At 44.4% G+C, this 26,147-nt stretch overlaps 1 protein-coding gene and 1 long non-coding RNA gene across 4 annotated transcripts in view; one reads left to right on the top strand and one right to left on the bottom strand.

Moving 5' to 3' along the window:
* LOC147102485 (uncharacterized) overlaps nucleotides 1–26,147 on the bottom strand; it is a 63,709-nt gene that overhangs the window by 28,627 nt on the left and 8,935 nt on the right. Inside the window, exon 1 of one of the 2 annotated variants that reach the window (XR_015073273.1) lies at nucleotides 15,854–16,106. The exons of the other annotated variant lie outside the window; for it this stretch is intronic. This is a non-coding gene — a long non-coding RNA (uncharacterized LOC147102485). Of the gene's footprint in view, nucleotides 1–15,853; nucleotides 16,107–26,147 lie in introns of those variants that run through there. 2 annotated transcript variants of the gene reach the window in all.
* Nucleotides 1–26,147, top strand: part of LOC147102486 (sodium-dependent serotonin transporter-like) — a 92,014-nt gene that overhangs the window by 59,444 nt on the left and 6,423 nt on the right. For both annotated transcript variants that reach the window (XM_085964981.1, XM_085964982.1), the window contains exons 9-13: nucleotides 3,018–3,130; nucleotides 5,043–5,174; nucleotides 9,891–9,990; nucleotides 16,298–16,398; nucleotides 19,221–19,388. In XM_085964981.1, coding sequence (XP_085821107.1) covers nucleotides 3,018–3,130; nucleotides 5,043–5,174; nucleotides 9,891–9,990; nucleotides 16,298–16,398; nucleotides 19,221–19,388 — 614 coding nt within the window. The remainder of the gene's footprint in view (nucleotides 1–3,017; nucleotides 3,131–5,042; nucleotides 5,175–9,890; nucleotides 9,991–16,297; nucleotides 16,399–19,220; nucleotides 19,389–26,147) is intronic.

Raw genomic sequence — 26,147 nt, 5'->3', positions numbered from 1 at the left:
ATTGAGTAGACTAGGCCTATATTCTCTAGAGTTTAGAAGAATGAGAGGTGATCTCATTGAAACATACAAAATTCTTACAGGGCTTGACAGGGTAGATGCAGGGAGGATGTTTCCCCTGGCTGGGGAGTCTAGAACCAGGGGTCACAGTCTCAGAATAAGGGATCGGCCATTTAGGACTGAGATGAGGAGAAATTTCTTCACTCAGAGGGTGGTGAATCTTTGGAATTCTCGACCCCAGAGGGCTGTGGAGGCTCAGTCGTTAGTATATTCAAGACAGAGACCAATAGATTTTTGGATATTAAGGGAATCAAGGGATCTGAGGATAGTGCAGGAAAGTGGAGTTGAGGTAGAAGATCAGCCAGCAGGCTCGAGGGGCCAAATGGCCTACTCCAGCTCCTATTTCTTATGATTTTATGTTCTTAAAAGGACAGGGAGAAATCTAGAGTAAAAATACTTAATAAGAGGAAGGCCAATTTCAGTGGGTTGCGAATGGATCTGGCCCGGGTAAATTGGAATCAAAGATTGGCAGGCAAAATGGGCTGCCTTTAAAGAGGAAATGGTTCGGGTACAGTCGAGGTACATTCCTACCAGGGGGAAAGGTAGGGCAACCAAAGTCGGAGCTCCCTGGTTGACAGAAAGAGATAGAGAGTAAGATGAAGCAGAAAAAGAGCGCGTATGACAGATGTCAGGTCGAGAATACAAGTGAGAATCAGGCTGAATATAGAAAGTTCAGAGGAGAAGTGAAAAAGAAAATAAGAGGGGCAAAGAGAGAGTATGAGAATAGATTGGCAGCTAACATAAAAGAGAATTCAAAAGTCTTCTATAGGCATATAAATAGTAAGCGGGTAGTCAGGAGGGGTGGGGCTGATTAGGGATCAAAAAGGAGACCTACGCATCGAGGCAGAGGACATGACTGAGGTACTAAATGAGTACTTAGCATCTGTTTTCACCAAGGAAGAAGATGCTGCCAAAGTCACAGTGAAAGAGGAGGTAGTGGAGATACTGGATGGGATAAAAACTGATAAAGAGGAGGTACTAGAAAGGCTGGCTGTACTTAAAGTAGATAAGTCACTAGGACCAGATAGGATGCATCCTAGGATGCTGAGGGAAGTGAAGGTGGAAATCGCGGAGGTACTGGCCATAATCTTCCAATCCTCCTCGGATACGGGGGTGGTGCCAGAGGTCTGGAGAATTGCAAATGTTATACCCTTGTTCAAAAAGATGTAAAGATAAACCCAGCAATTACAGGCAGTTTAACCTCAGTAGTGGGGAAGCTTTTAGAAACAATAATCAGGGACAAAATTAGCAATCACTTTGACAAGTGTGATTAATTAAGGAAAGCCAGTGCAGATTTGTTAAAGGCAAATCATGTTTAACTAACTTGATCGAGTTTTTTGATGAGGTAACAGAGAGGGTTGATGAGGGCAGTGCGGTTAACATGGTGTACATGGACTTCCAAAAGGCGTTCGATAAAGTGCCACATAATAGGCTTGCCAACAAAGTTGAAGCCATGGAATAAAAGGGACAGTGGCAGCATGGATACAAAATTGTCTAAGTGACAGGAAAGAGAGAGTAGTGGTGAATGGTTGTTTTTCAGACTAGAGGAAGGTATATAGTGGTGTTCCCTAGGGGTCGGTACTAGGATCACTGCTTTTCTTGATATATATTAATGACTTAGACTTGGGTGTACAGGGCACAAATTCAAAATTTGCAGATGACACACAACTTGGAAGTATAGTGATAGATTTCAAGAAGATATAGACAGGCTGGTGAAATGGGCGGACACGTGGTAGATGAAATTTAATGCAGAAAAGTGCGAAGTGATACATTTTGGTAGGAAGAACGAGGAGAGGCAATATAAACTAAAGTGTACAATTCTAAAGGGGGTGCATGAACAGAGAGACCTGGGGGTATATGTGCACAAATCGTTGAAGGTGGCTGGGCAGGTTGAGAAAGTGGTTAAAAAAAAAAGCATCCGGGATCCTGGGCTTCATAAATAGAGGCATAGAGTCCAAAAGCAAGGAAGTCACGATGAACCCGTATAAAACACTGGTTCAGCCTCAACTGGAGCATTGTGTCCAATTCTGGGCACTGTACTTTAGGAAGGATGTGAGGCCTTAGCGTGCAGAAAAGATTTACAAGAATGCTTCCAGGGATGAGGGACTTCAGTTACGTGGATATACTGGAGAAGCTGGGGTTGTTCTCCTTAGAGCAGAGAAGGTTGAGAGGAGATTTGATGGAGGTGTTCAAAATCATGAGTGGTCTAGACAGAGTAGATGGAGAGAAACTGTTCCCATTGGTGGAAGGGTCGAGAACCAGAGGACACAGATTTAAGGTGATTGACGAACCAAAAGCAACATGGGGAAAAACTTTTTTATGCAGCGAGTGGTTAGGATCTGGAATGCACTGCCTGAGAGGGTGGTGGAGGCAGATTCAATCGTGGTGTTCAGAAGGGAATTGGATAAGTAGTTGAAGGAAAAAAATTTGCAGGGCTACGGGGAAAGGGCGGGGGAGTGGGACTAGCTGGAGTGCTCTTGCAGAGAGCCGGCACGGGCTCGACGGGCTGAATGGCCTCCTTCTGTGCTATAACCATTCTATGATTCTATACTTTATGGAAGGCTCCCCAAGAGCTACAAGTGTGAAAATTAGTTTGGCAACACAATATTTAGGGTTCCTATTTTACACCTTGTAGTTTATGATTCCAGCCGTGACTGTTTAAATATGCCAGCCAAATACATAGACATCATTTTGTTGGGTTTCTGACAGTGACTGGGTGAATATTACTCAGTCATTTCTGACTACCTAGTCCAATGTTAAAGTCCCACCTGCTGACTTATGAGTCATATTAATAATAATGGAAGCTATGTGCGAGTACGCAATCTACTTACCTCATTCTCGCACTGCAGAAAGATACAACCCAAGCAAGAAGCTAGAATGCAGGCGGATTAAAGGAAGAAAGTATTAACAGTATATTATTCTGACCGGTTTGTAATCTGCTCCTGTCCTTTACCCCTCAGGGCCCAGTCTACTTTTCATCACTTATGCAGAGGCAATAGCCAATATGCCTGCGTCCACATTTTTCGCCATAATATTTTTCCTAATGTTGATTACGTTGGGTTTGGACAGTACGGTAAGCACAACAATTAGACCGTCTGCTGCAATTCTTTATGGCTCAATAGTTCTGATTGTTTTCATAGTTCAACACTTGAGCAGGAAGTTGTAAAGGATTAGAAGTATTTAATATTCTTATGTGAACTTCTGTTTGCTTAATGGGTTTGCTCTGAGGTTTTATGAAAGAAGCACCTATACCTTATTGAAAGAATGTGTTCAGAGATACCTACATCCACCCTGCACTGAGTCTATTCAGCAATCTTTCTATCTGTGTATATTTTCATAATGCTTTTCCAGATTTGAAAAGGGCTGCAAACGTGCTTTTGAAGACACCATCTGGGGAATGTTAATCGAATATTTGCAATAGAAGTAATCATATGTGGGTTGTATTGTGCTCGGCTGACACTGTTGAATCACGATCATTACACATGGTTGCATTAGTTTTATTTCACTTTGGACTGGTGATCTATACAATAGAACTCCAGACTAAAGAACACAACTGTCAGGCAGTCAGCAAAAAGGCAGTGCCATTGAATTGCATCAGCACATTGATAGAAAGGTCAGACATTTTGTGCCTTGTCTTAGAGCACCAATATGCTGTATTTTAGGATGGGAGGTTTGCATCCAATATTACCCACCTCGAGAGTTCTTGAATACAACAGAGAAACTGAACAGGAGTCAACCATTTCCCCACAGGAAGGGAAATACTGGAGAACAATTCTCACATGCCTAGTGGGCAGCACGGTGGCATACTGGTTAGCACTGTTGCCTCACAGCGCCAGGGACCCGGGTTCAAATCCAGCCTCGGGTGACTGTCTGTGTGGAGTTTGCACATTCTCCCCGTGTTTGTGTGGGTTTCCTCCGGGTGCTCCGGTTTCCTCCCACAGTCCAAAGATGTGCGGGTTAGGTTGATTTGGCTATGATAAAATTGACCCTTAGTGTTAGGGGGATTAAATACGTGGGGTTACGGGGATAGGGTGGGATATGTGTTGGTGTAGGGGTTACGGGGATCGGGTGGGATATGTGTCGGTGCAGGCTCGATGGGCCGAAATGGCCTCTATCTGCACTGTGGGGTTTCTGTGATTTCTGTGATATTAGAACATACATAAGAACTAGGAGCAGGAATAGGCCACTTGGCCCCTCGAGCCTGCGCCGCCATTCAATAAGATCAGGGCTGATCTTGGGATCAAAGCTACTTCCCTGCCCGCTCCTCAGAACCCTTCACTCCCTTATCTTGCAAAAATCTGTCTATCTCCACCTTAAATGTATTTAATGACCCAGCCTCCACGGCTCTCTGGGGCAGAGAATTCCACAGATTTACGACCCTCTGAGAGAAGAAGTTCCTCCTCATCTCAGTTCTAAAAGGGCGACCCTTTATTCTGAAACTATGCCCCCGAGTTCTAGATTTCCCCACGAGGGGAAACATCCTCTCTGCATCTACCTTGCCGAGCCCCCTCAGTATCTTATGTTTCAATATTTGTTGTCTTAGGAGCAGTATTAGCAGACACCTTGGACCTTGTCCATTGAGCTGTTTGTACCTGATACATTGTGTAGTGATGGGTATCTATCCATATTCCCTGGTAGGATTACGTCTCTGAATAGGAAGTAAACATTGGAAGCGCTCATTGGGCGAGCAGGGAAACTGCTGCACCAGGGCTTTGGTTTCCCAAGATCTAAAGGCTTTTGATAGATAGCCATTTAAAAACTGCATTCTCTCCCTTCCAACCCACACTGGCCTTTTCACTCTTTTTTATAAACCATATATAAGATAGTTTTACAGTAAAGACAATATATTCAGAATTAATACTAATAGAAACAGTGACAACAAATGATTGGGTGCTGTTCTGCTTTATAATTCATTGTGGTAAAGGTCTTCATGTAAAATAGGAATGCCTATCATTTCGGTAAGATTTTTTGTTTTTTATTCCTAGTTTGCAGGCCTGGAAGGAGTGATAACAGCAGTACTAGATGAATATTCAGTGTTACTTAGAAAACGCCGTGAATGGTTTGTGCTTGGCCTGGTGATAATCTGCTATTTGGGAGCTTTGAGCACCCTGACATATGTAAGTGCAAAGGTTTCATTTTAATCATGGTAAACTACAGGTGGTTTCTCTCTCCCTTCTAATTACACTAGAGCAACTTGTCAGCTTAATATTGAAATATATTTACTTTGGTGCCAGCATTTTTCTAAATTCAAGTTAAGTAAACATAGTTTGTACTTTGCCTTATCACAGTTTACTTTTTGCAAAAATACGAACACTGGAGGCGATCCCTTATTTTAGAACATTGTGTCTGTTTAATATTTCATATCTTTGTTTTAGCTTCATCAATCTTATGAATTTCTGTTAACTAAATATGTTTGCTGGAAAACTGAAAGCTTTTCATAAATGTCATGCCTCATACAATCAAACATTTGAAGCAGAAGAAGATAAAGAGCTACGAGGAGGGAACAGGGCAGGGGATTAGCTTTCACTTGCTGTAGAAAAGAGCCCGCACAGATAACATGAGCAACACAATGTTATTTGGGCAAACAGCAAAATAAAGCTTTGCATTAACAGCAGCAAGTACAGGAGCAATGATGTCTCACTACAGTTATACAGGGCCTTGGTGAGACCACACCTGGAGTACTGTGTGCAGTTTTGGTCTCCTTACCTAAGAAAGGATATACTTGCCATAGAGGGAGTGCAGCGAAGGTTCACCAGACTGATTCCTGGGATGGCAGGACTGTCGTATGAGGAGAGATTGGGTTGACTAGGCCTGTATTCACTAGAGTTTAGAAGAATGAGAGGGGATCTCATTGAAACGTATACAATTCTGACAGGGCTAGACAGACTGGATGCAGGGAGGATGTTTCCCCTGGCTGGGGGGGTCTAGAACGAGGGGTCACAGTCTCAGGATACGGGATAGGACATTTAGGACTGAGATGAGGAGAAATTTCTTCACTCGGAGGGTGGTGAACCTGTGGAATTCTCTACCACAGAAGGCTGTGGAGGCCAAGTCACTGAATATATTTAAGGAGATAGATTTCTAGACACAAAAGGCATCAAGGGGTATGGGGAGAGAGCGGGAATATGGTATTGAGATAGAGGATCAGCCATGATCATATTGAATGGCGGAACAGGCTCGAAGGGCCGAATGGCCTACTCCTGCTCTTTTTCTATGTTTCCAAGTAACCGAAATGTGGAAAGTGTTTTTTATTTTGTAGATGTACGTAAATTCAAACTGATTCTTTCAAACAGTTAGCTATGTAGTTCATTCCTGTCGCTAAGTTTGTCCTCGCCACAGCTCCAGGTTATTTTCCTTGATTTAAGAGAGCAGGAGAGCTCAGCCTGCAGACTTCTCCATGGACACAACCACTCCTATCATTAGCAGATGTATTGGAGCAGTAACATTTGTGCAGGACAAGATTCAAATCCTTGCCAGTTTTCTTCACCCTTGTTCCCTCTCGCTCTCCTGCACCCCACCCCCTCAAACATCTCAAATGTTCTTTCAGGAGACGTGTTACCCAACTGTTTATGTTCAAGTTGTGAGGCAAATGCTTTAGTTATTTACTGTAACTGCTGTGATGCAAATACCTAACAGTTGAGCTAACACAGTATTTGGTTGCTTATCTTTTTGGCTCATTGCTCCCTGGCATGGCCAGAGGACGACTTCAACATCACAATGAATGAAGGTTATCCCTATAGAATAACTGGGTTACAATGGCTGAACCAGACTGCCATATGTTGGCATGTGTACAATACTATCCACATTTTATCAGCACAGTGTAAGATTATCCTGTTTGTAGATATCAGTAACACAATTTTGAAAAAAAGATTAAAACCTTCCCAGAGTTGCTGATAAATTTATAGAATGCACTGAGTCGAAAAACCTTACAAGCTCACTTTTTGAGGACCTCGTGGTTCACCTATCAAATAAAAAGGTGATTAAAAATGAACTTGTCCGTCCTGTAACCTATCATTTTCTCCACTCATTCATGCACTGGCAGCACAGCCCTGAGTATTAAGACCCAACAATGTATTCACATTCTTCTCATTAGTACTATAATAACAGTTCAACCATCTTCTGTGACCATTACACCTACGTGTCAATAATCACTGCATCAATTTTGTTTCGAACTCTTGTTTTTAATGGTTCTCTACACTGGATTTTTCACATTGTATAAAAGGGATCTGATAACCCTGCAAGTGTCCCGGCCAATATTTATCCCTCAACCAACATCACTAAAACAGATCATTTGGTCATTACCTCCTTGTGGGACCTTGCTATGCTCAAATTGGCTGCCATGCTTTCCTACATTCCAACACTGACTGCATTTCAAAAGTACTTCATTGGCTGAAAAGTACCTCGGGGCATTCTGTGGTCCCGATAGATGCTACATAAAAAATATTTCTTTAACTTATTGTGAAAGTCTCTTGCACATTTATTTAATCATATTGCTGTGACAGATATAAACAGTCAGACTTTCATATTATAAAGAAGTTAATGCAACAGTTTGTGGTAGGACCAACATAACAAAAAAACAGATTACCTGGTCATAATCACATTGCTGTTTGTGGGAGCTTGCTGTGCGCAAATTGGCTGCCACGTTTCCCACATTACAACAGTGACTACACTTCAAAAGTACTTCATTGACTGTAAAGCGCTTTGAGATGTCCGCTGGTCGTGAAAGGCACTATATAAATGCAAGTCTTTTTTTTTTAGGACTATTGACTATCTTGTTGTAAGGCTGAGGTGAATAACAGAATAAGATCTAGATCCTAAGACCAGAGATTAATGTAAAAAAAACACACAAGTGCTGGAATTCTGACATAAAAACAGGAAATGCTGTTCTGATGAAAGGCCACACCCAAAATGCTAATCTGCCTTTCTTTTTCAGTCGCTAACTATTGTGCATTTCCAATTTTTAATTTGGGTGCTAAGACTAAACACGTACTCTCTTCTTCAGCCTTGTCATCACAGAATCACAGAAACCCCACAGTGCAGATAGAGGCCATTTCGGCCCATCGAGCCTGCACCGACATATATCCCACCCGATCCCCGTAACCCCTACATATCCCACCCTATCCCTGTAACCCCACGTATTTAATTCCCCTAACACTAAGGGTCAATTTATCATAGCCAATCAACCTAACCCGCACATCTTTGGACTGTGGGAGGAAACCGGAGCACCCGGAGAAAACCCACGCAAACACAGGGAGAATGTGCAAACTCCACACAGACAGTCGCCCGAGGCCAGATTCGAACCCGGGTCTACTGGCGCTGTGAGGCAACAGTGCTAACCACTATGCCACCGTGCTGGGATATAGGCTGTCTGAATTTTAAAAATGCTTGTGATGCATCTTGTGATTTTGAACAATTGCTGCTGTCTGGCTAAGCAGTAAGACAGTGGCCGCGACATATTCTGATACCACTCCGTCTGCTCTAACCTGTCTTCCTATTCCCGAGATGGACTTCTATAATGCCAGCTTTGTCTGCTCCCCCTTTCATCTTAAAATGCGTCTCCCTCACTTTGCACCTTGTTCTTATGCTGCCCATAATGTTCTCCTCCAGATTCATGAATTGGCTGGAGGTTTTTATTGTGGTGTACCATAGAAACATAGAAGATAGGAGCAGGAGTAGGCCATTCGGCCCCTCGAGCCTGCTCCGCCATTCAATGAGAGCATAGCTGATCATCCAAATTCAGTACCCTGTCCCTGCCATCTCCCCATATCCCTTGATCCCTTTAGCCTTAAGAAATATATCTAACTTCTTCTTGAATATATTTAATGATCGAGATATTTAATGATAGAGATAATCAGTTATGAGTTGGTAGCATCACTTGACATGGATTTTGTACGAGGAGGAAAAAAAAGTTAGAGCAGTTGAATGACTCCACTGATCAGTTCATTCTTAGCTGTCTTAGCCACCACAGACGACAGTAGGCCATTAAAATTGCTGCGGGATCCCATCTGAGCGATAGGACCTTTATTTGCGTATATTTATGAGGCATCTGCCTGAGTCAGGCAGACACCTCAACCGTTCAAACAGATATAGGGCAGTGTCCAAGCAGCAAGAAGTACCGCACAGTTTTAAATCCCATTCCACCTGCTTTCCGTTGGGCAGAGGGAGTTAAAATCCCCCCTTCTGTTTTGCTTTCCAAAACTCTGATATTTTTACCAATAAAATACAGTGCGTACAAAACAAATGCAGTTCCATAAGTATTTAACAAACCTACTGAAGGACAAAAAAAGTCAAATGAAGATCATTGTAAGTTTTTAATGTAAACACAATGTTCCTCTCCTGTGCAGTGCATTCAATTCAATTCAATTTTATTTGCCATATGTAACTAGTACAATGGAATGCTTACTCCCCGTGGGGACACGTCAGCTATTCTTACAGCGCCGTGTTCAGAAAGTCAATTCTTTGGCATCCAGTGGCAGTGGGAGCACGATGTCCCTCAGCCGCTCCGTCCTCCTCGTCACCGCGGCCTCCTCCTCAATGTTGCCGGCTCGGCTCCACGTGTGGTGGCCTGCTTCTTCCGTTCACCCTCTGGCCACCATTCCCAGCTCCCCTCCTCCCAGTCGGACTGCGAGTCATCGTGGCTGCTGCTGCTCGCTGCGCTGCCTCCGCCCGACTCGCCGAACACATCCTCCGGTCGCCGCGGCCTCCACCTCACCGTCTCCACGGTCCGACGGCCCGGGGCCTGCTTCTCCCGCTTCCGGTCCGGTCTCTGGCCGCCATGCTCGTTAGATGCAGAGTAAAGCTCTGGTAAAGGTTATATGTATCTGTCATTTCAGGGTGGGGCGTATGTGGTGAAATTCTTTGAAGAATATGCTACAGGAGCTGCTGTTATTGCTGTAGTGTTTCTGGAATCAATAGCAGTGTCTTGGTTTTACGGTAAGTTACTTTATGCAAAAGAAAATATGCAAAAGAAATGCACAACATTGGGGATATTTGAATTCAACATTGGGGATATTTGAATTCAACATTGGGGATATTTGAATCCAACATTGGGGATATTTGAATCCAACATTGGGGATATTTGAATACAACATTGGGGATATTTGATGGAGATAGAATTGTGAAACATGTTCCAAATCACTCCATACTCGAGGAGCACAAGAAGCTCAGAACTTAAAGGGTTTTAAGGAATTGTCCTTTTGAAAAACGCCTTCTTTCATATTTGTCTACTGATTTCTCCTGATGAGGTTTGACAATGTACTGATCAGACCACGCTTCAAATGTTCAGTTTGTTAACTGTGCCACCAAAAAGATACTTGCATTATAAAGAATGAAACAAAAAGACCCATAAGATTGATTCCCAACTGTAAAGGTGAAGAGATAGGAAGAAAGATTATGGAAGACGTAGAGAAGATGTTTCCACTTATGTGGAGTCCAAAACTAGGGATCATAAATATAAGATAATCACTAATAAATCTAGTAAGGAATTCAGGAGAAACTTCTTTACCCAGAGAGTGGTTAGAATGTGGAATTTGCTACCACAGGGAGTAGTTGAGGCAAATTGCATTTAAGGGGAAGCTAGATAAGTATGTGAGGGAGAAAGGAATCGAAGAATATGTTGATAGGGTGAGATGAAGTCGAGTGGGAGGAGGCTGGTGTGGAGCAGTTGGGCCGAATGGCCTGTTGCTGTCGCTGTAAATTCTATGTACGTTTGAGCTTCACAGTCTGGAAAGAAGCCAGTTAAAGGGCGGGGACTTCATTACAGCATACAAAATAACGAATGCTATAGATGAGGTAAACTTGGGTTATTTAAAATAAGTCAGGAAAGTAGGACAAGAGGACATAAATGGAAATTGGTGCAAAATAAAATTTGCAACGTGTATCAGGAAAAATGTAATTACTCAAAGTATTACGTGATCCACCAACCAAAGTGATATGGACCTCTGCAATACCTTCTCTTCCTCTAAGACCCTCCTTAAAACCCACCTCTTCGACCAAAGTTTTGGTGACCCCTCCTAATATTGCCTTTGGGTCAGAGTCCATTTTTGTTTGATGACACCTCTGTGAAGTTGGGACGTTTTTCTGTGTTAAAGGCACTATAATAATACAAGTAGTTTTGCTAATTAACTATGAATAATAATATAAAATCAAAGTTGTGTGACTTTAAATTGGCAGCTGAATTACATTTGCACAGCTTGCTCGAATACTCCCCCATCCGCTGACTTTCATAGAATTATAGAAAGTTACAGCACAGAAGGAGGCCATTTCGGCCCATCGTGTCCGCGCCGGCCAACAAAGAGCTATCCAGCCTAATCCCACTTCCGAGCCCTTGGTCCGTAGCCCTGCAGGTTAGAGCATCCCAAGTGCACATCCAAGTACTTTTTAAATGTGGTTAGGGTTCCTGCCTCTACCACCCTTTCAGACAGTGAGTTCCAGACCTCCACAACTCTCTGGGTGAAGAAATTTCTCCTCAAATCTCCTCTAAACCTTCCACCAATTACTTTAAATCTGTGCCCCCTAGTTTTTGACCTCTCTGCTAAGGGAAATAGGTCCTTTCTATCCACTTTATCTATGCCCCTCATAATTTTATACACCCCAATAAGGTCTCCCCTCAGCTTCCTCTGTTCCAAGGAAAACAGACCCAGCCTATCCAGTCTTTCCTCCTAGCTAACATTCTCTACTCCTGGCAAACTCTTTGTAAATCTCCTCTGTACCCTCTTTAGTGCAATCACATCTTTCCTGTAATGTGGTGACCAGAACTGCACGCAGTACTCTAGCTGAGGCCTAACTAGTGTTTTATACAGTTGAGACATAATCCCCCTGCTCTTGTATTCTATGCCACGGCTAATAAAGGCAAGCATTCCGTATGCCTTCTTACCCACCTTATCTACCTGGCCTGCTACCATCAGGGATCTGTGGACATGCACTCCAAGGTCCCTTTGTTCCTCTATACTACTCAATGTCCTACCATTTAATGTGTATTCCCTTTCCTTGTTAGCCCTCCCCAAATGCATTACCTCACACTTCTCCGGATTGAATTCCATTTGCCACTGTTCTGCCCACCTGACCAATTTATTGATATCTCCTTGCAGTCTACAGCTTCCTTCTTCAGTATCAACCACATAGCCGATTTTAGTATCATCTGCAAACTTCTTAATTATACCCCCTATATTCAAGTCTAGATCGTTGATATATACCACAAAAAGCAAGGGACCTAGTACTGAGCCCTGCGGAACCCCACTGCAAATAGCCTTCCAGTCACAAAAACACCCATCATAGAAACATAGAAACATAGAAGATAGAAGCAGGAGTAGGCCATTCGGCCCCTCGAGCTTGCTCCGCCATTCAATGCGATCATGGCTGATCATCCAATTTCAGTACCCGGTCCCTGCTTTCTCCCCATACCCCTTGATCCCTTTAGCCTTAAGAAATATATCCAACTCCTTCTTGAATATATTTAATGAATTGGCCTCTACTGCCTTCTGTGGTAGAGAATTCCACAGGTTCACCACTCTCTGGGTGAAGAAATTCCTCCTCATTTCTGTCCTAAATGGCCTACCCCTTATCCTTAGACTGTGACCCCTGGTTCTGGACTCCCTGACCATCGGGAACATCCTTCCTGCATCTAGTCTGTCCAGTCCTGTCAGAATTTTATAAATTTCAATGAGATCCCCTCACATTCTTCTAAACTCCAGCGAGTACAAGCCCAATCGTCCCAATCTCTCCTCATACATCATTCCTGCCATCCCAGGTATCAGCCTGGTGAATCTTCACTGAACTCCTTCCATGGCAAGAACCATTACCCTCTGCTTCCTGTCTCCGAGCCAGTTTTGAATCCAACTTGACACTTTGCCCTGGGTCCCATGGGCTTTTAACTTCGTGACCAGTCTGCCATGTGGAACCTTATCAAAAGCCTTGCTAAAATGCATATACACTACATCAAACGCACTACCCTCATCTACCCTCCTTGTTACCTCCTCAAAAAATTCAATCACGTTTGTCAGACACGACCTTCCCTTATCAAATCTGTGCTGACTATCCTTGATTAATCCATATCTTTCTAAATGAAGATTTATCCTGTCCTTCAGAATTCTTTCCAATAATTTTCCCACCACCAAGGTTAGGCTGACTGGTCTGTAATTACTCGGTCTATCCTTTTCTCCATTTTTAAACAAGGGTACCACATTAGCAGTCCTCCGGCACCACACCTGAAGCCAGTGAGGATTGAAAAATGATGGCCAGGGCCTCTGCTATTTCCTCTCTTGCTTCGCTTAACAGCCTGGGATACATTTCATCCGAGCCTGGGATTTATCCACTTTTAAAGCTGCTAAACCCCTTAATACTTCCTCTCTCACTGGTTATTTCATCTAATATTTCACACTCCTCCCCCCTCCCCCGATAGCAATGTCTGCTTCACCCCTCTCCTTTGTGAAAACAGACGCAAAGTATCCATTAAGAACCCTACCGGCGTCTCCCGACTCCACACACAGATTACCCTCGTGATCTCTAATAGGCCCTACCCTTTCTTTAGTTATCCTCTAACTCTTAATATATTTATAAAACATCTGTGTTTTCCTTGATTTTACTTGCCAAGAATTTTTCATGCGCTCTCTTTACTTTCCTAATATCATTTTTAATTGCACCCCTGCACTTTCTGTACTCCTCTAAAGATTCTGGAGTATTTAGCCCTTGGTATCTGTCACACGCCTCCCTTTTTTTCTTTATCCTACCCTGTATGTCCCTAGACATCCAGGGGGCTCTAGATTTGTTAGTCCCACCTTTTTTCTTTAAGGGCACATATTTAATTTGAACCCTCTGGATCTCCTCCTTGAATGCCTCCCACTGCTCTGACACTGATTTACCTTCAAGTAGCTGTTTCCAGTCCACTATGGCTCAATCCCCTCTGAGCTTAGCAAAATTTGCTTTTCCCCAATTTAGAATTTTTATTCCTGGTCCATCCTTGTCCTTTTCCATAACTACCTTAAATCTAACAGAATTATGGTCACGAGCACCAAAATGCTCCCCCACTGATGTGCCTTCTACCTGCCCAGCTTCATTCCCTAAAACTATGTCCAGAACCGCCCCCTCCCTTGTTGGGTTTGCTACATACTGGCTTAAAAAAGTTCTCCTGGATGCATTTTAGGAATTCCGCACCCTCTATACCCTTCACACTAATTTTATCCCAGTTAATATTGGGGTAGTTGTAATCCCCTACTATTACTGCCCTATAGTTTTTGCACTTCTCAGAAATTTGTGTACAGATTTGTTCTTCTATCTCCCTCTCAGTGTTTGGGGGTCTGTAGTACACTCCCAGCAGTGTGATCGCCCCTTTTTGTTTTTCAATTTGACCCATATGGCCTCGTTTGATGATCCCTCCAAGATATCATCCCTCCTCACAGCTGTAATAGTTCCTTTAATCAATACCGCAACCCCCCCCTCCCTTTTTACCTCCCTCTCTATCCTGTCTGAAAATCCTGTAACCAGGAATGTTGAGCTGCCATACCTGCCCCTCTTTCAGCCATGTCTCTGTAATAGCTATAATGTCATAGTCCCAAGTATCTACCTGTGCCCTCAGCTCATTTGCCTTGTTCGCTATACTCCTTGCATTGAAGTATATACCACTTAGTACAGGCAAACCTCCTTGTTGACTACTATCTAGCCCTTGATTCCTCTGTCCTTCCAATTTACTTTCTATGTTTTTGTTTTCCAATTCCAGTTTTTCTTCCCTCCCTATTGACTCTATACTTAGGTTCCCATCTCCCTGCCAAGCTAGTTTAAACCCTCCCCAACAGCACTAGCAAACCCTCCCGCGAGGATATTGGTCCCGTTCCCGTTGAGGCGCAACCCGTCTGGCTTGTAGAGGTCCCACCTCCCCCAGAAATTGTTCCAATTCCTCAGGAATCTAAAGCCCTCCCTCCTACACCATCTCTCCAGCCACGCATTCATCTGCCCTATCTCCCTATTTCTGTACTCACTAACATGTGGCACTGGTAGTAATCCGGAGATTACTACCTTTTGAGGTCCTGCTTTTTAACCTCTTTCCTAGCTCCCTAAACTCTGCCTGCAGGACCTTATCCCTCTTCCTACCTATGTCGTTAGTACTGATATGGACCATGAGCTCTGGTTGTTCACCCTCCCCCCTCAGAATGCCATGCAGCCGTTCAGTGACATCCTTGACCCTGGAACCAGGGAGGCAACATACCATCCTGGAGTCATGTCTGCGGCCGCAGAAACACCTGTCTGTTCCCCTAACTATTGAATCCCCTATCACTATTGCTCTCCCTCTCCCCTTCCCCCTGCCTGTGCAGCTGAGCCTTCCATGGTGCTGTGGACTTGGCTCTGGCTGCACTCCCCAGAGGAACCATTGCCCTCACCAGTACTCAGCATCGAATACTGGTTGGTGAGCAAGATGGGCTCAGAGGACTCCTGCACTACCTGCCTGGTGGTCCTCTTCTGTCTGACGGTCACCCATTCCCTCTCTGCCTGCACGCTCTTAAGCTGCGGGGTGACCACCTCCCGAAACGTGTTATCCTCGTAGCTCTCAGCCTCGCGGATGCACAGCAGTGACTACACCCGCTGCTCAAGCTCCAGTACCCGGTGCTCGAGCTGCTGTAGCTGGCGACACTTCCCGCACATGTGGTCGTCCAGACCACAGGAGGTGTCCAGGACTTCCCACATGGCACAGGATGTACATTCCACAGGTGTGAGCTGCCCTGCCATACCTCTAATTAACAGACTATTTACTAGCCTAGCTGGAATAAACTTAAAAACTTTAAGAAAGCCAAGTAAAAACACTTACCAGATACTCATCAATCAGCTCCCTCTTTTTGAACGTTTAGTTTTTAATCCCGGCTCTTAATTTAAACCAATGCCCAAGATAAAGAGAGAAATATTGATCAACCAATCACTACCCTGCTTTCCTGTGACGTCACTCCTTGTTTTTGTTGTCGGGTTCGCTACCTCCGCTCTCGGGCCTCGCTCTGCCGCGCTCTTTATATCCTCAGGCTCCGCTCTCGCTCCCTCTCAGGTCCACTTAGTTTTGACTCCCTGTATATAATGTCACAGCAGATGGACTCGGTATCAGAAAATCTCTCAGTAAAACTTCAAATATTTTAAGTAGGTCGTTGTACTCTCGTACAGAATTATCAGGAGGGATTATGTAAATAAAGAGCTGCTGTAAATAGAACTTTGATCTGTTTGTCTTGATTCATGTTCACTTTCTTTTCTGTTCTTACTACTTTAGGAATGAAGCGTTTCTGCAGGGACATTAAAGAAATGCTTGGCTTCAGCCCCGGCTGGTACTGGCAGATATGCTGGGTTGCTATTAGCCCAATTTTCCTTCTGGTAAGATTGACCTTTGAGGACAATACTTGGTTGGCAGGTTACTGATCCCTCTTTTGTGTTATTTAGTACTTAGTAAGATGAGGCACTTGTGTCAGGGTATGGGAAACTGACAGCACATCTTGTCCAGGTGTAACAAGGGTCAGATGCAACATTTCCTCCAGTATTGAAACAATACTGCTAATTCCCAGTCTCAACAAGGTGCTCCGTACTGGGTCAGTGTGATCTTTCTGCTTTCACATGCTTTGCATTTCTGGGCACTATGACCAAACACTCCCATTCATGCCAAACGTGAAACCAGATGTATGCTGTAGATTTGTATCCAATGGAAATTGGATTGAAACGATTCATTTCATGTAAGATCTATAACAGCTGTTGGGAAAGGGGCCTTTCATCTCCTTTGTCTGGACCCAAAGGTGAAACGTCAGTGTTCTTGAATGTACTTCAGTGCACAGTCCCTGCGTTTAACCAAACAGCACTGGGTAATGAAGTGTTTCGAGAGACTGGTCTTAGCCCACATCAAAGCCAGTGTTCCTGCCTCCCTTGACCAACACCAGTTTGCCTATCGTGCAAACAGATCAACGGAGGATGCAATCACAACTGCTCTACACTCGGCACTGAATCACCTAGATGGTAAGGAGACCTACATCAGAATGCTGTTCATAGGCTACAGCTCAGCATTCAACACTATCGTCCCCAACAAGCTGGCCTCCAAACTCTTGACCTGAACACTTCCCTCTGCAACTGAACCCTGGACTTCCTAACAAACAGACCCCAGTCTGTCAAATTAGGTAACCACACCTCCCCCCCCCCCCCCCCGACCCTGAACACGGGGGCCCCACAAGGATGTGTGCTGAGCCCCCTCCTCTACTCCCTCTTCACCCACGACTGTGTGGCTGTTAAGGGTTCCAACACCATCATCAAGTTTGCGGATGACACCACGGTAGTAGGCCAGATCACCAACAACGATGAGTCAGCCTACAGGGAGGAGGTCCAGCATCTCGTGAAGTGGTGCGCCGATAACAACCTGGCCCTTAACACCAAGAAAACAAAAGAAATCATTGTGGACTTCAGGAAGTCCAAAGGCGGAAGTCACACCCCCATCCACATCAATGGGGCTGTGGTGGAAAGGGTGGACAGCTTTAAGTTCCTCGGAGTCCACATCACGGAAGACCTCTCCTGGTCCCTCAACACCTCCTCTCTGGTGAAGAAGGCCCAGCAGCGCCTATATTTCCTAAGGAGGCTGAAGGGATGTAATCTGTCACCCCTGATCCTCTCTAACTTTTACCGCTGCACTATAGAGAGCATCCTGACAAACTGTATCACAGTATGGTATGGCAGCTGTAGCTACTATGACCGGAAAGCCCTGCAGCGGGTAGTCAAAACTGCCCAACGCATTACCGGCACCCGGCTACCAACCATAGAGCACATATACCAGAAACGCTGTCTACGGAGGTCACGGTCCATCATCAAAGACCCTACCCACCCAGCCACAGTCTGTTCGCCCTCCTGCCATCTGGGAGACGCTACAGATGCATTCGCACCTGTACGACCAGATTTAGGAACAGCTTCTTTCCCAGGGCTGTCATCCTACTGAACTCCACAAATAAACTCTAAAGCCTGCACATCTGCCAATGCACTTTATTATGGTTATATTTATGTTAATATACTACAAGCCAAATGTATGTTGAAATGTTTAAGTGTCCTAATCCAAATTGTACACACTCGGGAGCCGCAAGCCTACATTTCGTTGTACTGCACTTGTGCACTAACAATGACAATAAAAGTTGATTTGATTGATTTGATGGTATCTTAAGTGCTCAAGTATAAAACACTTTTGTAGCAGACCTTAAGTGTTTTCTTTCTCTTCCCCTGTCAATTAAAGCTATCTTAGGTAAAGCAATTAATTACAACCAATGTTCCCTCTAAGCTGCGTGGCTGCATGACCGGTCCCGTGCAGCCCGGGACCAGCTTTTCCAATATGAAATTTCGCGCATGCGCCTAACTTCGAATAGGTCGCGCAGTCCGTTAAAGGGGCCGGGCACCCAAAAATAATTTGGGGGCACATTGATTACAACATATCTTAATCTTTATAATGATGGCCGTGGTATTACAGCTTTTCCTTACACCTCTGATGTGCCTCGGGACAGTTTTTCTATGTTGAGTGTCAGCCTTGAGTTAGTGATAGGATGCTTGCCTCTGAGTCAGAAGTGTTATAGGTTAAAAACCTACTCTGAAGACTTGAGAACATAATTTAAGCTGCCACCCTTGTTCAGGTGGACATAAAAGATCCCATGGTACTTTTCAGAGAAGAGCAGGGGAGTTTCTCTAACTGTCTTTATCCCTTAACGAACACCACCAAATAAACAGGTTTGCTGGTCATTTATCTCATTGCTGTTGTGGGACCTTGTATAAGCTTCCTGTGTTTCACTACAAATACAATTTGGAGATAACTGAAGGTGATAAATATTGAACACGGGAATTAAATATATTGTTACACTGCTTTGGCAAAGGATCTTCTGAACTTGGAGTTAAAGGTACAATTTGGAAGGGTTTTGGGTAACTCTGAATTATATCTAACCCATGTTTATCTGATCTGGGAGCGTTCAAAATAAATGAAATGCCAATATCCAATGCTTACACATTAAAATGGCTGATTTTTGCCAAACCCTAATTGTGTGAACGCTTAATGGCACCATCAAACTGATCAATAAATTGAATGTTGGCATCACTGATTATAAGGAGGGGAAATACTAAGTGTTGTAAATCTGTTTGGATTTGATTGTTTCTCTCTTTCCATTAACAGTTGTCCTATTTTTCAACAGTTCATCATTGGCAGTTTCCTGTCAACTCCTCCAGAACTTAAGCTCTTTAACTATACATACCCTTATTGGACTGCAGTTGTTGGTTACTGCATTGGTACTTCATCGTTTATCTGTGTTCCGTCCTACATGGTTTACAAAATTATAATTACTCCAGGAACATTTAAACAGGTATGTGGCAGATGTTCAAGTAAATGTTCCTATTCAGTTTTACTAACTAGTGGGGAAAGGAACATGGAGCCAGAACAGAATGTTCAGATTACTCCAAGAGAACTGTGCAAGAGACAACAGATTGACTGACTATTTAAAATGTTCATTTGCTTATTCACATTGTGCATTTTCTTAGGTGTGTTTGATATTCTACTCATTGTTTAGATGTAGAAAGGATTTATATGCTTGCTTCCTGCTCCTTTTCAGCCAATTTTCTCCCCCTCCTCCACTGAAGGTGTTGTCTCCTTGCTGGCACAGACATCAAACACTCATTGGTCATTCTTCACAGTCCTAAAATTGCGGTATGGAGCCTTGGACAATGGGAGCGCTCAATTCTCCAGTCTGCTGTCCTGTCTCAGGACAGCAGACTGGAGAATTGAGTGCTCCCATTGTCCAAGACTCCATACCGCAATTTCAGGACTCGTGTGTGTGAACCTAGACAGTCTCAGTGGTTGAGAAACAAAGGTAAAAGGTCAAGACCACAGTGCAGCACATCACCAAGATTATAGACAGCAAATGAGGAGGCAAATCTGTTAGATCCGTGTGTTAATGGAGTCACGGAATGCAGGAGTTGATTTAACAAGTGTTTACTGAACAAAGTCTGGAGGTGAACTAACTACACAAGACGCTACACAGACTTATATACCCGAGTGGTCACTACTGGTACTACAGTATACAGGGGCTTCAAAAACATAGTTCCTCTTAAAGGTACATACACTACAATTCCTCCCCTTTTAGATAAATAGTACATAACATTTTAAGTAATCATTAAATAATATTTTTACAAGAACAATAATATACACATTTGCTGAAGTTAATCAATTACAAATTCAGTCTCTCTGGAGGCTTCCTGACTCGGTCCGGATAACGCCTCGGTGGTGTAGTAGGTTCTTTTGGCAAGGTCGATTTGGCTTCAATGCCAGTGTCGGGTTCATCTGGTTCCAGTATCACCGGATCGGAGGTAGATACTATGGGTATCTCTGCTTCATCACTAGGCGTATAGAGTTGTGGTGTAGGTTGTCCTTTTTCGGATGACTCTATGATCTGGTCAGCATGGCGCCTTATTATGCTTTCTCCAATGTCCACGGTATACATCAGCGGTCCTAGTTGTGTGCAAATAGTTCCAGGCTGCCATTTCTCGGTACGGTAGTCCCGGGCCAAAACTGGTTGACCTATCTGGAAGGTTCTAGTTGGCCTTTCATTCATGCTTTGAAATTGCCGGTTCTCTACGTCCCTTCTGACGTTTGGCTTGACCAAATCCAGCCGGCATCTTAGGCTTCTATTGAAAAACATCATGGCGGGGGTTTGGTTTGTAACCACATGTGTTGCATTCCTGTACGCAAACAAGAAGTTATCTACCTTATGTTGTAGATTTATGTCTTCATTACCCATGGCCTTTATGGCCTTCTTGAAGGTCTGGGCAAACCTTTCAGCCAATCCATTGGTGGCGGGATGGTATGGGGCGGACGTGTAGTGCTTAACCCCATTGTTTTTTAAGAACTTCCTGAATTCTTCGGATACAAATTGCGGTCCATTATCAGAACAGATCTGTTCAGGCAGCCCATTCCTGGCGAATATGGTCCTTAATACTGTGATGGTTTTTTCCGTGGTGGTGGAGGACATCTTTATTACCTCCGGCCACTTGGAGTGTGCATCCACCGCGATTAAGAACATTGAGTCCATAAATGGACCAGCAAAGTCGATATGTACCCTTTGCCATGGAGATGAGGGCCACTCCCATGGATGTAGAGGGGCTTGTGGGGCGTTTTGGACCTTCTGGCATCCTAGACAGCTCTTGGTCATTTCTTCGATGTCTCCATCGATACCTGGCCACCACACAAACGCTCTGGCTAAGTTCTTCATTTTCACTCCACCCAGATGCCCCTCGTGAAGCTCCTTTAGCACTTTATCCTGGAGTTTGGGTGGAATCACCACTCTGGATCCACACATCAAGGTTCCTCGGCACACTGACAGCTGTTCTCTTCTTTGCGAGAATGCTGGCAACAGTGGTTCGCCATGTGCTGGCCATCCCTTCACCATTAAATTGTAGACTCGTGAGAGTCGGGTCATTTCGCATTTCCTTTTCAATGGTAGAATTTGTCACCGGTAGACATTCCACTATGGTCGAGTGGAACATCTCCACTGTGTCCACTGTAGGCACCTCTTCCACCGTTGGCAACGGTAGGCGCAATAACCCGTCAGCATTCCCATGCTGTTTTGTTCCTTTGTATTCTATGTCATATTGGTGTGCCCCTAGGAAAAAGGACCACCTCTGTAGCCTTTGCGCTGTCATAATGGGAACGCCCTTTTTAGGGTTGAATATGGAGACGAGGGGTTGATGGTCAGTCAACAAGGTAAATTTTTGTCCGTGTAGGTAATGGTTGAATTTCTTCACCCCCCCACACCAGGCTGAGTGCCTCCCTGTCGATCTGGGCATAGTTACGCTCAGCTGAGTTCAATGAGCGTGACGCAAAAGCTATCGGCCGCTCCGAGCCATCAGGGAATCTATGCGATAATACTGCTCCCACGCCGTTAGGGGATGCATCGCATGCCAGTCTGATTGGCAGTGATGGGTTGTAATGAGCCAACACTTCCCTGGACGTGATCAAGCCTTTGCATTTATGGAAGGCACGTTTACAGTCTTCGCTCCATTTCTAAACTACTCCTGTTTGTAGCAGTGCGTTAAGAGGGTGCAGAACCGTTGACAAGTTTGGTAAAAATTTATGATAGTAATTTACTAATCCCAGGAACGACCTTAATTGTGAGACATTTTCAGGTGCTGGGGCCTTTACGACCGCTTCAATTTTTTCAGGTGACTTATGCAACCCTTCTTCGTTAATGACATGGCCACAATATGATATTTGTTTCTGGAAAAATTCGCACTTGGGGCGATTTGCTCGTAGGCCCCGTTCTCTCAGCCTCGTGAGCACCTGCTCCAAGTTGGCAAGGTGCTCGTTGTCGTTTTCTCCTGTTACAAGGATGTCGTCTAGGTAGCATTGAGTCCCCGGAATCCCTTGCAGGACTTGCTCCATAGCTCTTTGCCAGATAGCTGGAGCTGATGCCACTCTGAAAACCAGGCATGAAATGATCAAACATGAGGAGATAAAAGAGCACAAACAGACCTTTTCCCTTTGTTCCCTAATGGTAGTGTTTGGTAGAACCTTGATTGACCCTCTGACCTGGTCTTGAAACAGTCATTAGTAGACTTGGGTCATACTGCTGGCTCAAATTAAAACCCGAAACAGCAGCGGAAACTCTTTTCAAATTATCTTTCATTTAAAAAAAAAAGGATATTCTTTTCCAATAGAGATATGATGCACATTCTGTGCATTAATGGCTGTACTGCACAAAGAAAAGACTTGCATATTAAAAGTTCTGCACTTCAAGCAGCAGACAAAGTGACGTCATTAACTAGTGGCAAAGACCTGCTAGCAACCTCTCCAAATCCTCTGATAACTGTCGCTAGGTAAATTGGACACCTCTATTTTTTCACTCTGCAGATGAAATGATAAACTGAGTGTCAGGTGTTAGATATTGCATGAGTGCATCATATGGCAAAAGGTGTTATCACCATTGGTTGCAGAGTCTTCAGTCACGTTGGCCCTACTGTCTGGAACTCCCTCCCTGATCACCTTTACCTCTCCGAAAACCAGTCCATTGTACTGGTACAGGCCTTTGTGTGTGTTTATCGTGAGATACTTTTTAGAGGCCTCCTCAACCTCCATCTGTAGATATGCCTGTGCTAAGTCAATTTTGGTGAAACGTTTCCCTCCGGATAGTGAGGCGAAAATATCTTCTATCCTCGGAAGAGGATACTGTACCGTGTGAAGAACCGGGTTTACAGTCACCTTGAAGTCCCCACAGATGCGAACTTTTCTCTGTTCTTCAGATTTATCATTATTCAACGTTTTCTTCATGACCGGGACGATGGGTGTTGCCCACTCGCTCCAATCTACCTTGGATAACACGCCCGCTTTTTCCAAATTCTCCAGCTCTGCCTCGACGGCTGGACGAATTGCGTATGGCACCGGCCTTGCCTTAAAAAACTTGGGAATTGCCGCATCTTCCACTTTTATTGAGGCGGTGGCGCCTTTCAGGGTTCCTAGTTCCTGTTGAAACACTTCTTTGGCGTTAGCCAAGATTTCTTTTAATCGTCCAGGTATGACGTCATCATCGTTTTTTTTCTTACTGGTCACCGTCAGTGCCTGAATGGAGTGCCAGTCTAAACGTATCTTTCTGATCCATTCACGTCCCAACAACGGTGGACCACCATCTTGCAGAACGTATAAATACAACTTCTGTATTTCCTTGCCGTTGTATACAACAGGCACCCTTATTTTCCCTCTGGGGTATACTTTCTGCCCCGTATATGTCTTCAAGATAATGGATGTGTCTTTCAAAGGTATATGCGGAAATAGCCGCTCGTAATCCCGTCGACTTATGACGGTCAGAGCTGACCCTGTATCTAGCTCCATTTTAACTGGGGACCCCGCTATCGTGAGGGTAACCCAAATGGTCTGGTAATCTTCTTTGGCAATTACATTATGTAATTTGAGACAGCTTAGCCTCTTGTTTCCGGAGTCGCTATCGCTCTTCTGGTCTTCGGAGCTACTGTCCGTCATCATTTGTACCTTTCTGTACTTTTCCTTATTGACCTTTTTACTGTCAGCGGATTTCTTTCCAGATCTGCATACACGTGCAATGTGTCCCATCTTTCCGCATTGCCTGCATGCTTTGTCCTTGAACCAGCAGTCCTTCTGGTCATGGGTGGATCTGCCGCAGCGATAACATCTCTCGAAACCCCGTGTCATTTCATGGGTGCCGAAGTCCTGTGGCTTTTGCTGTATCTCTGCAGCTCCTCTTGCTGCTGCTTCATATGATACAGCCACACTGAAAGCCTTGTCCAGTGTCAAATCTTTCTCAGAAAGTAGTCTTTTCTGTGTTCCTTCGCTTAGGAGACCGCAGACGAATTTGTCTCAGAGAATCTGCCAGTCCTGCCCCGAATTGGCAGTGCTTTGACAGCTTTCGTAATTCGGTGAGGTAATCAGCGTTACTTTCATTCTTGTGCTGATTCCTCCTGAAGAATTTGAATGGTTCCGCTATCAGCAGCGGTGTTGGGTTTAAGTGCTCCTATAAGGTATCAACAATCTCCTTAAAATTCTTGTCCATCGGTTTGGCTGGAGTGATCAAGTTTCGTAACAGCCCGTATGTCCTTGCGCCCATCAGATTTAAAAGTACCGATGCCTTTTTATCATCCGCTACTTCATTCGCCTTGCAATATACCTCCACTCTTTCCACATATGTGGTCCAATCTTCTATATCACTATCGAAAGCAGTAATATTGCCAGTCTTCGGCATCTTGAAAATCTAAAATGGCGCTTCCCGCACTTTTCCTCCGTCCCCGATGGATCAAAATGGCGCCTCCCACGCTTTTCTTTCTTCCCCGCCGAGTTAAGATGGCGCCTCCCGCGCTTTCCCGCCGCTGCTGCCAATGCTGTTCTCCGCGGTTCCCGTTGCGACCTGCAGCTTTTCACGGTATTTCTATTTTTTAATATATCGCTTCAATAGTTTCTCCGTTACTTGGAGAACCGTTCCCGTCGTGGAGCGGACCCTCTGGGACTTTCCCCTCCCTCTGCTCGGTCCGAACGCCGACCTGCTTTGCAGCACCGGCCGCGCCCTGAGTGCTCCACCCTCCCTCTCTCTCTTTGCTTCTGCTTCCCGACTCGCTGCCCGGCCCCGTTGCAGAGCCACCCGATTGAGCTCTAACCCGCCGCAGCCCAGGAAGGATCAGTGCACTACCTGCCACCAGCCCGTTTAGCTGGTGAAACCACAGTTTTTTTTTTTCTTTTCTTGCTTCTGGCTTCGACCTTTTGTCTGAGGAATCGATCCCCTTGAGGTGCTGCCGAATTGCAGGTAAGTTTGTTTCTAACTCGTCGCCACTGTTCGATCCATGTGTTAATGGAGACACGGAATGCAGGAGTTGATTGAACAAGTGTTTACTGAACAAAGTTGAGGTGAACTAACAACACAAGACGCTACACAGACTTATATACCCGAGTGGTCACTACTGGTACTACAGTATACAGGGGCTTCAAAAACATAGTTCCTCTTAAAGGTACATACACTACAAAATCTACTGAACCGCAAATGGCAGCACAACTGAACCTAATCTTGTCCTCACACAAATTATCTACATATTCTTCCGGCAAGAGTTGCCAGAAAGCATTAAGAACATAGGCTGATTTCCCCAACCCAGGACCAAGTTGTAGTGCGATCAGTTGACTCAGCATAGACCAAGTACTGAATCTGAGAAAATCTTGGTCTGTATTGCTCCGCTATTCACTTGTCTTGGGTGTTGTTTTGGTTCAGTTGGTAGCACTCTTGCTTTTGAGTCAGTTGATTGTAGGGTCCAGGCCCATTAACACACAATCTAGTTTGGTAATTTTTGATTTTTCTCCCTCAATCAAAAACAGATCAATTGGTTATTTATCTCAACAGATAAAACACAATCACACCAGTTGTTTGATATTTACCCCTAAAGGGAACCCAACTTCACAGCCGATAAATGATCATGTCATGAAGTAGTTAAACACCTTTAGGAAGGCGTTTGACAAAGTACCACATAGAAGGCTGGTTAACAAAATTGAGGCTCATGGAATAGGTGGGTCAGTGGCAGCTTGGATAAGGAATTGGCTTAAGGACAGAAAACAGCGAGTTGTG

The sequence above is a fragment of the Somniosus microcephalus genome, chromosome 22, assembly GCF_052327205.1.
Source record: "Somniosus microcephalus isolate GS21.2 chromosome 22, FLI_Smic_1.0, whole genome shotgun sequence".
In the NCBI taxonomy this organism is placed as follows: Eukaryota; Metazoa; Chordata; class Chondrichthyes; order Squaliformes; family Somniosidae; genus Somniosus; species Somniosus microcephalus.
The sequence above is the reverse complement of the archived record's forward strand: the minus strand, read 5'-3'. Positions and strand labels throughout refer to the sequence as shown.